This window comes from Morus notabilis, unplaced genomic scaffold, assembly GCF_000414095.1.
Source record: "Morus notabilis unplaced genomic scaffold, ASM41409v2 Scaffold2025, whole genome shotgun sequence".
NCBI lineage: Eukaryota > Viridiplantae > Streptophyta > Magnoliopsida > Rosales > Moraceae > Morus > Morus notabilis.
The window spans coordinates 9,732-26,999 of NW_010356728.1; the positions used below are offsets into that span (position 1 = coordinate 9,732).

At 36.4% G+C, this 17,268-nt stretch overlaps 3 protein-coding genes across 3 annotated transcripts; 2 read left to right on the forward strand and 1 right to left on the reverse strand.

The window, feature by feature from the left end:
- The first annotated feature begins 307 nt into the window (after window positions 1-307).
- On the forward strand, window positions 308-5,161 carry LOC21389503 (probable protein phosphatase 2C 46). Its single transcript, XM_010088525.2, has 5 exons — window positions 308-666; window positions 1,202-1,642; window positions 2,075-2,442; window positions 3,236-3,472; window positions 4,657-5,161. Exons 2-5 carry the CDS (start codon window positions 1,324-1,326, stop codon window positions 4,924-4,926), a joined length of 1,194 nt encoding a protein of 397 aa, XP_010086827.1. The 5' UTR covers window positions 308-666; window positions 1,202-1,323; the 3' UTR covers window positions 4,927-5,161.
- A 3,990-nt stretch (window positions 5,162-9,151) lies between these two features.
- Window positions 9,152-12,866, forward strand: LOC21389504 (nitrate regulatory gene2 protein). The gene is made up of 4 exons (XM_010088526.2): window positions 9,152-10,438; window positions 11,174-11,397; window positions 11,531-11,754; window positions 11,843-12,866. Exons 1-4 carry the CDS (start codon window positions 9,259-9,261, stop codon window positions 12,684-12,686), a joined length of 2,472 nt encoding a protein of 823 aa, XP_010086828.2. The 5' UTR covers window positions 9,152-9,258; the 3' UTR covers window positions 12,687-12,866.
- Window positions 12,867-14,636: 1,770 nt separating this feature from the next.
- On the reverse strand, window positions 14,637-17,215 carry LOC21389505 (protein CHAPERONE-LIKE PROTEIN OF POR1, chloroplastic). Its single transcript, XM_010088527.2, has 3 exons — window positions 16,789-17,215; window positions 15,605-15,965; window positions 14,637-15,012 (listed from the first exon to the last, which is right to left on the reverse strand). The coding sequence occupies exons 1-3, from the start codon at window positions 17,128-17,130 to the stop codon at window positions 14,837-14,839; spliced, it is 879 nt and encodes a 292-aa protein (XP_010086829.1). The 5' UTR covers window positions 17,131-17,215; the 3' UTR covers window positions 14,637-14,836.
- Between the last annotated feature and the right edge of the window lie 53 nt (window positions 17,216-17,268).

Genomic DNA, 17,268 nt, shown 5'->3' on the forward strand with positions numbered 1-17,268 from the left:
CACATTATCATTGTAATTCATATAACTTCATTGACTCTCTCCTCTTTCTCTCTCGTCCTCTCTCTTTCTCTCTTTCTAATAGTGAATTATCAAAAAAAAAAAAAAAAAAAAATCTTATAAGCATAGTGGTGTGGACGCTATAGGTGGACCTTTGCTTTGCTGGCTTCAAGCTCTCCTTTGTTGGTCTTTTATGGGGCTTGTCTGCTGAGAGAGAAAAATAATAATAATAAAAATTGGGAAAATAAAATTGGAGAGAAGTTTTTCAGTTGGACCAATCTTTTTTTTTTTTTTTTTTTTTTTTTTTTTTTTTTTTCATTTCCTTTGGAATAATACACAGCCCATATTATTATTATTTCACTTGGGGTGTACAACAACTTCAACTTTCTCATCATCTTTCCTAGCACTACTAGAGATAGATATAGAGAGAGGAAAAAACCCAAAAGGGCAAAAAAGAAAAAAAGAGAAAGGAAAAAGGGGAGAAGAGAAAAAAAAAAAAAGGAAGGAAAAAACGAAAACCCACTTCTTGTTTTCCTCTCTTGATTTCTATGGATCCATGGATCTGATGGTCTCTTGACCATAACAGCTTCTTCCTCTTCGTCTTCTTCTTCTTTCCAGATCCTTCTTCCTTTTCTGAATTTTCTTCCAAGGATCAGTCAAAATTATTGGGTAAGACTCTTTCTTCTCTCTCCTTTCTCTCTAGTTTTTGGGGGAAAACTGTTGAATTTTCATGATTTGGTGGGCGAATTGTTGTGAATTGAGGTTTGGTTTTAGCTTTTTTCAATGTGAACTCAGGAGGGCGTAATAATCTTCTTGATTTTTCAAATGGCTGACAAAAACACTTTTCTGAGGGGGAAAAAGGGGAAAAGAAAGTACCTTTGACCACACTCTGTGTCCAAAATCTCCTTTTGTATTTCGTCTGATTATTATTATTATTATTATTATTTTTTAGGAGTTGCGGCCGTGTATGGTCTTGGGTTTTCTGTTTTTAAAGGAAAAAAAGAGATGGGCTTTGGGATTATTGTCATTATTGCTAACTGAAATAAACTGCAAGCACATATTTTGTTTTTGTTTTTGTTATTTTTTTTTGTTCTGGCATTTGTTCGATCTATTATAGGTTGTTTCTTGTATGAGGTCCAATTGTAAAAATTTATTAACTTTGTTGTTATTGTTGTTGTTTATTTTGCTTGTTGTGTTTGAATAGCTTTTACAATTGAAGGAGCTGAGAAGTAGAGGAGAATAGATAATTGTGATAATATTTGTTGTTTCTTAAAAGTCCTTATTTACATGTGGAGAATTTGGATGGTTGTTTGGGTGAAATGAGGGATGTTATCGGAGTTAATGAACTTCTTGAGGGCCTGTTTTCGGCCGAGGTCGAAAGGGTATGTTCACACGAATTCAGATTCCGGTGGTCGCCAAGACGGGCTTTTGTGGTACAAGGATTCGGGGCAGCACTTCAATGGTGAATTCTCCATGGCCGTGGTGCAGGCCAACAACCTGCTTGAGGATCAGAGCCAGATTGAGTCTGGCTGTTTGAGCTCCCATGAGACTGGTCCGTTCGGTACTTTTGTCGGGGTCTATGACGGGCACGGAGGGCCCGAGACGTCACGATACATCACCGATCACCTCTTTCAGCATCTTAAGAGTGAGTATCTCTAGACATTGAGAATGGATTTTTTTTCATCAATTAAGCATCAAGACAACTTTGCAGCTGATTGGTTTTTGTTTTTTCCATTGAGTTAAATTTTTGAGAAGTGAAAGATAAAAGGGTTGTGGTGGATTTGGCATACGGTAATTCAACAGCACCATAGTGATTGTGACCTTGCCAAAAGTCGTAAAGGAAAGATTTCTGAAAAAAATTATCAGTCAGTGAGTGTTATCTTCTAGTTTCCAAGAGTTAAGGACTAGTCTTAATTAAGAGAAACGGTTGTGCTAAAAGTCGTGTTCATGTCGAGGATTTTACTTTCTTGGATATGGGCTATTGAGATTTGGTTTTGAACTTCCATTCTTTTTGAGCCATAATGTTCTTGGCCATTAATCCATGCCATTGATGTTCTATTTTGAATATTGTATGCAGGGTTTACTTCGGAGCAACAATCTATGTCTACTGACGTAATACGAAAGGCATTTCAAGCAACGGAAGATGGGTTTTTGTCCCTTGTCACGAGACAGTGGCCTATGAAACCACAAATTGCAGCTGTTGGATCATGCTGCCTTGTTGGTGTTATTTCTGGTGGAACCCTTTACATTGCCAACCTAGGGGATTCCCGTGCTGTTTTGGGAAGAGCTGTGAAGGCAACAGGGGAGGTTCTCTCCATCCAGTTGTCTTCAGAGCATAATGCAAGTATTGAATCTGTGAGGCAGGAACTGCAGTCTGCGCATCCTGATGATTCGCAGATTGTTGTTTTGAAGCATAATGTATGGCGTGTGAAGGGCCTTATACAGGTATGCGTTTTACTGCATAGCAGATACTTTAATAAACATTAGTGTTTTTGATTCTAGACCACTAACAAGTGTTCTGTGGCTTCTTGTCAAATATACTTTCAAAGTTTCAATAGCCCCATTTGGGATCTACTTGTCTGGCAACCCGAATATTTTGACCTTTGCTGGGGGAAAAGGATGAATATGAATGACCTATATATTGTGTAGTTGGTATCCACATAATTGTTGGTGTGATTGCACTTATAGGTTATTACTTATCAGTCTTGTTTGAGGTTTTGCATATAATAGCTACTTCTTGTGAAAATCAGACTATCAGTTCAAGGGGAAGAATGAGGTTAGGATACATTACTGGTAAGCTTATGATATGACTAATACAGATGGATGTTACTGTTATTGTAATATTACGCTAGAGCATCAGGTTAACTAGTAGCTTTGTCTCCAATAGTGGTGTTAGGTTATTCTCTTGTTTGAATGCACGATGTCCTTAAGTTAAACGAGGATATCATATAAAGATCTTAAATGACGTATGTTGTCCTCCTCATGTATGTTCTATGCATCCGAAGAAACGTTATAGTTGTACTTCAACTGTAAAACCTCACATTATAGTTGTACTTCAACTGTAAAACCGCTTTGATATTTATTGGTACGTGGCTATTTTAATTCCATTTAAAAGTTTAAGATGCTGCACACATTTTTTTCTCCTAGATTGCATGCTAATAAATGGTATGAACATGATGAATTTTTTATTTGAGAGCTTTCTCCAAATTTTCTAAAATGTTAATCACTTAACTTGCAGATTTCTAGATCCATTGGTGATGTGTATTTAAAGAAGGCTGAGTTCAACAGGGAGCCTCTTTATGCCAAGTTTCGTCTTCGTGAACCGTTTAAAAGACCTATATTGAGCTCCGAACCATCAATTACGGTCCACCAATTGCAGCCCGTTGATCAGTTCATTATATATGCATCCGACGGGCTTTGGGAACACCTTGACAATCAGGAAGCAGTTGATATAGTTCAAAACCATCCACGTAGTGTAAGATTCAAATCTCAAGACTAACTACTGTTTCATTTTTTCTAATACTAGGAGCTCTTCTTTTTCTAAAAGAAAAAGTAATTTGAAGTTGTGATAACTAACCTTATATATATATATATATATATATAATCTCGTTCATTTCACTGATTCGAGTTTTGCTACAGTAAAAAGCTCTCAGAAACAGTCACATCTAACGTTTTTGCTAATCACATCTCAACTCGAATTAAAAACTAGAATCAGTGAACTAAACGTGCCCTATATATATATTTTGCTAGAATGATAACTAACTATTCATTTATTGATCTTTTATATTAGAACCCCAAGATCAAACGGTTCATATGTTATTGAGACAATTAGTGTCCTGAGATCATTGGATGGCCTTCTCTCTTGCGCAATATTGCCTGGAAAGCCATTAACTGCATGAGAGAGTTACATGATTATGAATTATGACATAAATTAGGAGTCTTACCAGCTTTTTTTATCTGTGGTTAAATAGAACTCCCTCTAGCCGTGAAAGTTTTCATATCCGGATATAATTGCTTTGGTTGACTCCTATCCAAAAGTATGCCTAGTTGTGGGTATGACCACTGACCAGCTCACCTCTTTTTAATAAAAGTCCCATCTAGGATGGAAGTGTTCAAAATCTTGTGGATAATTTTTTTATTGTTATTTTTTATTATTTTTATTTTTATTATTATTATTTTTTAAATATCCTCGCAGAAAACCATTGCCGTAGGCATAATCTAGTAGATAAAAGTAGTTTTTTGAGTGCCATGCGAAAAGAGTGGTGGAATTTGTACTTTCTGTGTAGAATCCCAACTATATTCAAGAAACCCAATATTTCCAACGTTGCTAGTTGTACAAAGTAGATATTTAACTGGCAGCTGTTTTTTCCAGACATGGGTTGGCATCCATATATGTTCATATTACGTGAATATACTTTTAAGATTTCGTAAGGGTGAGTGATTATAGCCGCCATATCATGCTTTGTTTTCTGGAGTGTATGTCTTTGTCTGTGAAAATTTGGATCTGGGAGTAGAGCGAAATCACCGAATCTTATTGTGATGGTGTTTTGTCAAATATTTCCTTCATGGTGCAACTTTTTTTTGTTACAAAAGGTGTCAAATATGTATTTGTTACAAAGGGGAAAAGAAGAATTAAACTCGTGCATTTCTACCTTGCAGGGAAGCGCAAGGAGGTTGGTGAAAGCCGCTCTACAAGAAGCCGCAAAGAAGAGGGAAATGAGGTACTCAGACTTGAAGAAAATAGACCGGGGCGTACGGCGCCATTTCCACGACGACATCACTGTGATTGTCGTGTTTCTCGACTCGAATCACGTGAGCAGGGCTAGCTCTGCCAAGTTCCCTAATATATCAGTAAGAGGGGGCGGAATCAACCTGCCGCCCAACACTCTAGCCCCTTGTGGTACGCCAACTGAAGCTGGCAATACCTGAATCTGATTAGGCTGTTGTGTATCTTATGATCCCATCTGTTGTATTATTCTCTTGTGTGAATACCAGGTAGCTTCAGAAAGAGATATGGACAAAAGGAGCAGGCCTTCAAATTCTTTATTGTATACTGTAACTTTTTTAACTGGAAAAACTAATACTTGCCTTTTAGCCTTGAGAAAAGAACTTTAAGGTGACAGTAATAGTAGTTGTTTCCTCGGCACGATTCCTTTTCTTTCCACTGTTGGCATTTTTTTTTTTAAATTTTATAAATTCTATGACACAAGACAGATAAGCTCTTACTTTCATTTTCTTGGTTTTTCTTTTTCCCCCTCTTGATTTCCTCTTAAATGGTGCTTGGCTTGTACCAGGTTTGTGCAGCAGTAATTGGTCAAATATCTTCCTAGTTCTTGTCGTCAACGTGATATAATCAAATGTCAAATGTTTGAAACCAGCAAATGTATGATTTATTGAAAATCTTCCTGGAACTCAGTGTGGTTAAAGGTGTATTGTACTCTTTCAACGTCACCTGATTTTTGAGTACCAAGTGAAGTGACTATTATGTCTTGTGATATCAACAAGGAAGTCTTAATGTATCTTACCTTTTGGTGATGTTCAGTTCTGTAGAAGAGATGAAAAAAAGGTGTTGGAGGATCAAAGTATCCAACCACCCCCAAGAACAACGGGCTAATTTATTCATGAGCACCTTTATTTATTTATTCTGATGAGATTATTTTACTATTCATATAATTTATAAAGTGGGTATCATTAAGTATGTAGTTAAAATCTAACTTAGTTGGAGCTGTCATTTTGTAAGTGATAGGGATAAATATTATTAATTTTTTTAAATGAGATCATTTTTTATCTTTATTCACAAAAAGTCTATACAAATTAAGAAATGTGCACTATTTCCTATTAATAGTGCTTAATTCTCACGTTTAGATTCGATTAAAATTACATTCAAATAAAAAAAATACACCAAAAAATATTTGTTGATGTAGATTTGACAATTGGAAAATAAAAACTTAGTTGGCAGTTTATTTTTCGAGGTTCTACTGTAGAAATTACCGATTCTTAAAGGGAAATTTGTGAGAGTCTATTAGCATTTTGGTCTTTGACCCGTGGGATAAGAGTGATTTTTTTTTTTTTTTTTAAATTTCCTTTGAGAAGAGCTACCCTCTGTCCAAACCATAGAAGTATTAGAATCCTGTGCATTGTTAGTATTGTCCTTTATTTGTTACGTATTTTTTTTACTTGGTTCACTTTTCATTATATTCCACTTTGCATTTGCGATCACAGAAAGAATAATTTCTGGCATTGGCAACAGGCTGACTTTCAAACCAACTCCTTTGGCCTTGAAAATAGGTGCTTGAATCAAGAGGGGAAAAAAGAACTTGAACGAGTACTGGTGCTTTAAAAGGCTACACCATTGTTTGGAAATTTTCACTTTTTCTTATTTTATTTACTGGACTTGGGCATCAGAACATTCCAGTGCAACCATCAAAGTAGCACTTTTAAAGTGGTTGAGCAAAAAAAAGTCGAAAGTATTTTCATGTTGCATTTTAAAGTAGCACTTTTACATGGTTGATTCACTCGCAAAAGACCTAACCCATTTAATTCGCTGATTCAAATTTTTAATTTGAGTTGAAATGTGACTTTATGTGAGAGTTTTTTACTATAATAAAAAAATTAAATGTGACTGTTTATGTGAGTTTTTTACTGTAATAAAATTCGAATCGGTAAAATGAACATAGTAGTTAAAGATTCAACTCCGATCACCGAGCATAACCACTAGCAAATTCGACATCAATGTGATGTATAAAAATGTTACAAGACGAAGGTCGTCTACGGATGCTTTGCGATGCCCATAGGAAACCCATTTGCGTATCTTTGTGTTGGAAGAAGCCGTCGCCTGCAATGGTGCAATCAACCGGGTTTCTACTTTTTTATGAAGAAAGTTCTTAAAAATCTTAGTACACGTTTAGTTTATAGATTTAAAATCATAATTTAAAATTATTTTTATTTTATGTATATTTTTTATAAAAAAATTATTAAAAAATTATAAATTATGATTTAAAATTATAAATAAATACAAAAAATAAACATCTTCTCAATATATAAATAAATAAATAAGGGCCTGAGAGGAAGTAGGGAGTTACGAGGCGTGTGATAAAGGCTACTTTTTTCTCTCTTGCTTGTCAGTCTCTGCAGGCATATTCCCACTAACCCACAAAGAAAACCCTTATTTTTGTTCCACTTAATTGTCATTTTCCTCTCCTAAACATGGCTTTTCTCTAATTCAATACCAAGGCACGGCTCCCAATGCTACTACTTGGGCAGGCTTTAGGGGTTTTTCCTTCTTTTTTTTTTTTTTTTTTTTTTTTTTTTTGGGGCCTAAAAAGGGGGTTTTTTTTTTTTTTTTTTTTTTTTTTTTTTTTTTTTTGCGGTCCTAAGACAAGCCTGGGGTGAATAAATCTTGTTAAAGTTACTTTAGGCTCTATTTATTTTATTTTTATCATTTTGAGTTTAAAATTTAAGTTTTATTATAGTAAATTTTTTTTTTAAAATAGTCACATTTAAATTTTTTATTATAATAAAAAATTTTCACATAAAGTTACATATAAAATCAAATTAAAAATTTAAATAAACGAATTAAACAGACTCAAGTATATTAACTTAAATTTTTATCTTTTATTCTTTATTAATATCTTTTTAATTAATATAATTATTTAATTTTAAAAAATATTAATTAAAAATAATAAATAAAAATACAAACCCATACATTCTAATCTAAAGAGTATTCTTTTCTCGATAATTAAAGGATTGGATTTATAGGAGGCCAGGATTAAAAGGTTACGCTTGTTGATAATTTATAATAGTTTGGGGAATTATTTTACAAGAGTATGAAAAAAATGGCAGATGCAGTTTTTAATAGTTATAAAAATATATGTAATAATTTCATGAAATTTGATGGCCAGAAATTTTTTCCGACTGTATCAAAAAATTCTTCACAAATAAAATCCTCATTTGCTTTTTTTTTTTTTTTTAAACTGGAGAGGGAGCTTCTTTATTTGCCTTTTAAAATCTGCAATTTAGTTCTAAAGAACAGAAATTTGTGAGTCTAGCAAACTTTTTCAAGTGAACATTTTCTGTCTTCTTGTTCTTCTGTTATTTTCATTTGTTTTTGTTTTTGTTTTTTTGTACATTTAAAGATGAGTGTTTCATGTGAAAAATCTGCAAAGCACTCAATGGCCAATGGCAATCACTGATTCATAAATGAACCATAAAAGAACCTTCTTTTTCCTATGTCAAACCCACAGAAACCAAATCCTTGCAAAATCTAGTGCCATTGTCAAACATCTTCTTCGGGGACAAATTTGTCTTTCCCGTAAAGAAATTGACAGTCTGATCTTTTGTGGGTTACTTAAACCCGTACTTAAACTCTCCCTAAACAGAAGATGATATTACTAAGAAACACAATTATGTTCTCATTATTAGAAGTTCTCTCCTAGTTAGTCTTGTTATGAAAAATGAATAAATAAATACAGGAATAAGGATCAGATAAAAAACAAGAGAGGCCACAAGGGACACGACAAAAAAACCTCACTGGTTTTACCTGCAGTTGTGACCTTCTTTTTACGGGTAATGTTTACCAAGTTTGACTCCTCTTTTTACCAACTATTCTGCACATCGGTCTTTACCACCCCTGAAATCTTCGCTAAATTTATTTATCCATCATAAAACAAGAACTTTTTATTTATTTATTTATTTCTTGTTGTTGTTCTTCTTCTTCTTTTCATGGAGGGAGAGGAAAAAACTAAAAAAAAATTGGCTTCCACTTGTTGGACACTCTTTGAGTAACATTAACATAACCATATTACCAAACACCAGAACACTCTCTCAGAGCCAAAAAAAAAAAAAAAAAAAAAAAAAAAAGAGAGAGACCAAGAACACTCTCTTCTCTCTCTTTCTCGAGCCCCTACCTTCTTACCCACCTATGGTTGTACCTGGCCTTTACTATGTCGTCTACTTGCTCTCTCTCTCTCTCCCCTCAACTCTTTCTCTGTCTTCATCTCAACATAGTGATGGTTTATGAGGAAACAGAATCTCCACTAAATCCTCTTCTCTGTTGAATGGTCCTACTTTTAGCAAAAAAAGAGTATTTTCCTTCTGAAAAACAAAGGGAAAGAAATGCCTTTCTGCAATAGCATATTGCCTACGCAAAGTCTCTCTCTCTGTTGTTTGTAAAGCAAAGCTCTTTCTAAAGTGTGATAAAAATGGGTTTCTGGACTTTCCTAGTAGAAACCCTTCTCTTCTTATTGTTAAGCTTTAGAGAAGATGACATTTGAGACTAGAACTTCTCACTTCTCAGAAAGCTACGACATTTCCTACTCTCTAAAAACCCATTTCCAACAGCAACATTCCCCCATTTGGGCACAACCCATTTTCACATATTCCTCCAAGAAACAAACAAAAAAGAAAAAAAATACTCGACCTTTTCACTTATTCTATCTACCCCATTTTCAAAAGCAAGAAAAAGTCTCCAACTTTAGGAAGAGAAGAAAGATGGGATGTGTGGCATCTAAGCTAGAGGAAGAAGAAGTGGTGTCCATTTGTAGAGAGAGGAAAAACCAGCTAAAGCTTGCAGTGGAGAGAAGATATGTTCTTGCAGAAGCACATTGGAGATATTCTCGCGCTCTTTTTGCAGTTTCAGCAGCCATAAAGCTCTTTGTGGCTCGCCATTCTTCTCCTCCTCAACCTTTCCTCATTACCTTCCCACCACCTTGCTCTCCTTCTTCTTCTTCTTCCCCACCAAGGGATGAAACCCAAAATGTCATGATAAACAACCCCATGTTCCTCCAACAAATGCCATCAGAGTCAGCTTGTGAAGCCATTGACTGTGGGGACTCATGCGCTTCTTCAGTATCTTCCTCTGAAGAAGAGAGAGAAGAAGAAGAAGAAGAACAACAACAATATCAACAAGAAGTACGACAAGAAGAAAATATGAGAGATGAACAGTTACACCCACAACAGCCATGTGGGTATTTTTACATGCAAATGCCACCTTCAATGCCATCACCACAGAGGGATTTCGGGTGGGATTTCTTCAACCCATTTGACACCATGAACAGGCCTGAGGTTATGAGCGGTTATAGGAGGAACTCTGATGAGGAAGACCTGAGAGCCGTGAGGGAAGAGGAAGGGATTCCGGAGCTGGAAGAGGAAGACAATCCCAACAAGGTGGCTGTTGGGGAAGAAAGTGGTGAGAAAGAGAGAGAGAAAAGGAGTGAGAGTGAAGCTAAAACTGAAGTGATGAAGGTTGATGAGACTAGTGTGAGCCAGGTTGAGCAGAAAGGCTTAACGGTCATTGACACACCAGTTGAAGGAAGAGAACTCTTGGAGGCGTTGAAGGATGTTGAGGACTATTTCGTTAAGGCTTATGATTCAGGGAAGGATGTGTCAAGGATGTTGGAGGTTAATATGGTGCAAATACAGTCTGCTCTTGAAGAGATAAAAGGTGGGTCTTCTCAATCATTATGCAGTTTTCTGGAGCTTTCAGGACTTTGGTGCTTTTTTATTTTGTTTATTTATTTTTTCATGTTAGCTGCGTGAGTAACCTTTTATCAGTTGCAAGACAACTTCTAGAAGTTGATCTGAAATGGTAGTGGTGAAGATATTAGGTGGGGTTTTCATTTTTTTTTTTTTTTGGCTCCAGAAAACCTTCTCCAAGACTAGTTGATTTTTAACTTCCAGTCTGTGTTACACTTTGTTTCTCATGTAAGTTAAGTTACAGATTGTAGATTCTCTTCTTCTTTTTCCCATTTCTCTAATTATCTCCGAAAAGTCTCATCTAATCTACCATCTAGCATCTTTAGGACCTTCCTCTGCAAAGTACTTGTTTTTCTTATTTACCAATTTGATTCCAAAATTATCTGCCCAAACATCTGCCATTGCTGCTTTTCGTCCAAAATCTGGGCATCATTTCTTTTCATAAGTAAAATGGCATAGTTCTGTGAACATGTGTCCGACTGCCCTCTGCTCTTCTCACAGTGGGTCCAATATTCACTTGTTCTGTATCTATATATGTATTGCTCTCACATTCTTCCATTCTTTTTCTTGTCCTAATCTATACTGCAGACAAACACTTCTAGGGGGGAAAAAAAAAAAAAAACTTAGAAGCATTAACTTGACTTTGTTGTTATTAAGTTTTATGTTAATATGCATTAACGATTTCCAATCGTTCTATTTACAGAGAACTCAACAAAACTCATCCAGTCTATAACATGGCATCGATCCATTTCTTCCAAGCCTTCATCATGTAAGAGTCTCGTTGCGTCAAGCTCCAAGAGTTCCTCAACATGGACAGAATTTAAGAATGAGCTTTTTGATGATTTTGGAGGAATGGATTCTGGAAGCCATTCACTCACGTTAGGAAGGCTATACGCCTGGGAAAAGAAGCTCTATGAAGAAGTTAAGGTAAGTTATCATTGCTTAGAACTGTCAGGTTCGAACACAAACATCTGATAGAAGGTGACTAATTTAATGTTTGATAGAATATTCTGGCGTATTCTTTTCAACATTATTTCATAGTGACTTACGTTGTTCATAGGCTGGAGATAGCACACGGAAACTTTATGAGAAAAAATGTTCACGATTAAGAAACCAGGATATCAGAGGAGATGATGAACTTACCATGGACAAAACCAGAGCTGCTGTAAAAGATTTGTATGCCAGAATCCTGGTCACAATTAGGAGTGCGGAATCGATCTCAAGAAGGATTGAGAAGCTAAGAGACGATGAACTGCAGCCCCAAATTGTAGAACTGTTAAAAGGGTATGGAAGTGATCAGACAGAACAAGCAAAGCACATTTGCCGTGATTTCTGGATTTCCCTGATTTGATTTTTCGATTATGTTGTGCAGCTTAACACGAACATGGAAGATAATGCTGGAAGCGCATGAAACACAGAACAAGATTATGTTTGAAGTGAAAACTTTCACGTGCCCCACATTTGGAAAATTCTGCAACGAATCTCACTGTATTGCAACGGCGCAGCTCCAGGCTGAGCTTCATAACTGGCGTCTCTGCTTTACGGAGTATGTTGCAGCGCAAAAGGCGTACGTTGAAGCTCTTCATGGTTGGCTAACCAAGTTCATAGTTCCCGAAGTTGAGTTCTACTCTAGGGGCAAGGGCTCGCCGGCATCATGTCGAGTCAATGGCCCACCATTGCTTTTGATATGCCATGACTGGTTAGCTTCCATGGAGAATTTGCCAGCAAAGACAGTGGCCTCTGCGTTGAAAAGCTTTGCAAAAGATGTGAAGGCTCTGTGGGTTCAGCAAGGGGAGGAACAGCTACAAAAGAGGAAAGTTGATAGTCTGGCCAAAGAGCTTGACAAAAGAACTCGTACATTACAGAAAACAGAGAGCAGAATTCTCGAGTCCAAACTCATTGAATACAAGGAATCTGACGTGGATCATCAGAACCAGATCGAGTACTTGACAGAGAAGAAAGATGATCTGGACATGTTAAGAAGAAAGCTCGGCGTTGAAAAGGAAAAACACTACAATAGCATGCAAGAAACTCAAAGGATCACACTGAACGGATTGCAGACCGGTTTTTGTACAGTTTTTGAGTCCTTGGTAGAATTCTCCAAGGCATCCCAAAAGATGTACAATGATCTTGTGAATTGCAGTGAGAACGCTGCGAAAGCTGGAAATCAATCATATATAGAAGATGCAAAGGTTGAACAAAATAGCAGCAGATGACTTAGGGGTACTTGTGGCAGAGATATTTGGTGAAGAATTGGGTTATGGATTGTCTTGTGGATTTGTACATATAATGTATCGAAGCAGCTCGCTGAGACACATTTATTCGAACTGGTTAGGTTTTTGGAGTGTTGTAGCCATGATTTGTGACTGTTATCTAGACAATTATGGACACTCAAAATTTTGATGCACAAAAGTTCCCTCTGCTTAAAATAGGACTATAATATAATCCCTACGAGTAAAAGGGCACTTCTATTGGGCAATGCAGATAGGTTCTGATCGGTGACCATTTAAACAATATAGTTTTGCATCATCCAATTTATTTTAGAAAGAATTCTTTGACAGGGTATGTAAAGTAAAATACAGATTTTAAATTTAACCATCAAATTAACTTAAGGTGTAATTCTTTACTGCTAAGATCAAATCAGAAAGAATCCGATGACGATTGAACAGCTAAAACTCCGAATATACTAATAAAGTATTTTTCTACAAAAAAAGGGTATTATTTATATCCAATCAACAAATTCTCCTTATTTTATCTGTCTAATGACTTTATGATAAAGACAGGGGACGGATGACGCCTACTAATTGCCTTAAAAACTAACCAAGAAGTCATAGTATAGACAGATCAATAATTCCTCACCAAGGACAAAGAAATGACAAGTGCTTCAGTGTGTACAGAAAATAAAGAAGACAGCCACTACGACAAATCTCGTTTCTTGAGGGGCCACCGGACATCATTCCCACTGCAAATGCATCGTGTGAAGTGACTAAACCAGCAAAAACTAACACAGAAGTTAATCTCTTTAAACTCCTCGAACGGACAGTCAAGATTTCTTCTAGACAGCCCGTTTTGATATCTTCACAACGCTGTTTTCTTACGTACACGGCTCTGGGTAAACGAAAATCTCTGGTCCGTTTAGTACTTAGATTTGCTCTCTAATTTAAATTAAGATTTGTGATTCATTACAGTATTTTATCTCATAAAAAATACACATAAATTAAAAATAATTTTAATCACATAATTTAAATCATGAACCAAACGGACCCTCAATATGATTTCTACTAGGATCTAGTATCTACAGCCACTAAAGGCCATCACTAGGCCCAAGGCCATGCAGGCATCTTAGTGGCCAACTCAAGCACGTCGTATCATTAGCAAAAAAAAAAAAAAAAAAAAAAAAAAAAAGGAAAGAAAGAAGAAGAAGAAAAACAAAAAGGTTGATCATATTTCATATATACGTCTACAGTTTGTTACAAACAACCCTCCAGACGTCATAAATCTTGCACCAAACCAAAAAGAAGACATTTAGGCCTTCTTCGCTTTGTGAATTTAAATTTTTAATTTGAATTGAAATATGATATTTTTCTGAGAGTTTTTAACTGTAGCAGAAAAAGTTAGAAGTAACATTTTCTGAAAGTTTTTAGCTGTAAAAACCTAGAACTGAAAACTCAAATCGGTAAAATGAACGAAGCCTTAAAGACTCATAGACCTCGTTCATTTCACCGATTCAAGTTTTCAATTCCAATTTTGCTACAATTAAAAGCTCTTATAAAAAGTCACTTCTAACTTTTTCTGCTATAGTTAAAAGCTCTCACATAAAGTCACATCTCATCTCGAATTAAAAACTCGAATCAGCGAACTGAACGAGGCCATAATTTAGTGCATGAACACTGTATCTTTTACTAATTCAAAATTAGGAGAATTCTTTAGTAGTTTTGTAAAAACATCCTACTGGTAAGACAGTTTTTAACGGTTTTCCTTAAATGGTCATACTTTGTTTAATCAAAAAGGATTTTGATATAACGTGATGGTTAATGAGAGGGGACATCATTAGCAAAGAAAAATTGTCTCTTCAGTCCGAAGAAGTTAAGAGTTGGAATGACACTTCCCTAAAAATAGGGAAGAAGGTGAACAAAATCACCATGCTCAACCCAAGGGCATAAGATTCAGTCATGTAAATTTTAAGTGAATTTTTTTAAATGATCGAGTTACACTAGCTTCAATTGTGCTTTTTGTACAACATGCAATGATACACATCCTAATAAAATAAAAAAAAATAAAAAAAAAAGCCTGGGGCATGATCACGCAAATGCATAATTACATATTTCACAGTTGAGTGAAAATCACATTCTCTTAAGTCTTAGCTCTACCTCAAGTACAGGGACACCAAGAATTGAGAGATGAGTATTACTTCGCTTACTACAGCAGCAGGGGAATGCAGACCAAGAAATGGAACGATGTCTACCTGCAACCAGTTCTCAACTGCTGACCCCACGACTGCACCAGCAACAAGCCCACCTATGGTTATTATAGTAGCCTTCCCTGCAAAATTGAACAGAGAATAAGCTTCACATTATCAGAGTAACCTTATGTCAGATTTACCATTTTGTATCAATACCAACACCAATAGATAATTTATATCAATATCACTTAAAAAAAGGATAATTTATATCAATACCAACAAATATCAACAAGACAGATTCTTTAACCAAAAGGTTCAAGTTTCTTCAATAATCAAACTCTGCATACGACTTGTATTTGAAAAGCGTGAATTTAACATCTGACATCAAACAATTTCAGGATGAAATGAAACTTGCACATTTTACATTACATGCTCTATCAATTTAAAGGTCTGGTTTTTTCAACTTTCGATGCCCATTTCCTTGAGAATTCTTTCATCATTTCCATTCATTTCTCCCTTGCTTCTCTCTTTTCAATACTGATTAAGAGTAAAGGACTAACTAGATACACACGCGCGCGCGCACATAAAGAGGCTTCCAAGAATAGAATGAATTCGTGCATGATAACATTAAAATAGGAGTATGATTAGGCCAAGATTCTTAATTTCTCGAGACAAGTTAGCTTCAATCCTAATATAATATGCAGGAAAATTTGTACATAAGAAAATTATTACCTAACTTCACATTCTTTTTCGTCATGAAGTACAAGGAAGCTCCAAAGCTACCAGCCAAGATCAGTCCAGGAACATCAGCCCCAGCATATGGCACAGCAGAAGATGTGGAAGTTCCGTTGACGTAAGTTAAGACCATTAAAGCTCCATAAACACCTGCCTTTAAGCCCAAGTCACCCTTTGATGGTGTCTCAATCAAAACTGGCGAGTTCTTCACAGAAGCTTGCAGCCACTGAGGCATTGATCCACTCCCAGGAGAACTTACAGGCTTAACATCAGCGTAGCGAATGCGACTACTTACAACCTTTCCTGCTCGTCTCTGAGTTAAGCTCCGCATGAGCAACATGTCATATGCAGCCTCCACCTAAATGACGTTTAACAGGACAGCGATATGGAGAATAAAATAATGAAAACAAGTTTTTATCGAGATAAACAAAGATTATCAAAATAAATGCTGGTGCTAACTTAATATATAATAACAATTCCATATCGATCTGTACTAGCCACGAAGGTTCATAATTTCAAAAATAATGCTTCTAATTTTAAATGAAAAAGACCCATATATTACCATTAAGACCCCCTAGAATTATACGGTTTGCAATCATGTATACAATATAAAAAGATGCCACACAAAGTTGTCTGTACTCTTCTCTCCTTTAAAAACAAGGTTTCCACTCCCGCTGCTCAAAAACACTTTTTAAAGCTCAAATATTAGAGGTCCTTCACAAATTCATCTTGGACTGAATAAGTAGTAAATCCACCTTTAAACGTTGTCTGGTTCACAGTACCTATATCAAAATTTGAAATTTTAAGTGAACTCAACTATTTTCAGCAATCAGCAGCAAAGCTCACTCAAAAGCATCAAAGCAGTTACCTTTTTTTTTTTTTTTAACCAAAAAAGAAAAAAAACCAAGAAACTGCAATATTTTAATAGAAATTCAAAACAAATACTTAAGATTTCTTCGACTCTTGCACGGTTCGCATCCATTTTCTATCAGCATCCTCAAACAATTTCATAAAAACTTTTCTGATTCGGAACACTCTAAAAAGAAACACACTCCGGTGAGAATAGAACAAAAGAACGAAAATTTTCTAACGCCGCCATCTCCAGAAGACCAAAAGCTCCAGAATTCGACTTTCAGTTCCGTTAGTAAAATGGTGCGAGCTAGAAAAGAAAGGAAAAGAACCTGAGCAATTGCTTCCTGGTCGTCCTTACAAGCGGCGACGATCGAGTTCTTGGCGCGAAGTATGTCGTCGAACGAGGCTCCCTCGGAGACTCCGAGGAGCTTCAAGGCGTTCTCCACTGACATCTCGAACGGCGCCGAGTCGTCGGCTCTGGAGCCGGCGCGGACCGGCGCCGGCGTCGTCTTCGCTAATGCCAACCGGGATGGAGCGATTGAGCCGGTCCAGGGCTCAAATTTGTCGGCCGGTCGTCGGAAGTGGACCGGTCCAGTTCGTCTGTGAGGCGGTGAGGGGAGAGAATAACCGCCGGAGAGGCGGTTGGGGCGGACGGAGAGAGTGGCTGCCATATTCCGTCGGAGTAGCGAAAACGTGAGGCTGGTTTTTGGGGACGCGCGCGCGTGCTGACTGGTTTGTTTATACGGAGGTGACGGTTGAGATGTAAGCAAATAGAGTACAGGAGTGTACAGGATGATTTTTATTTATAG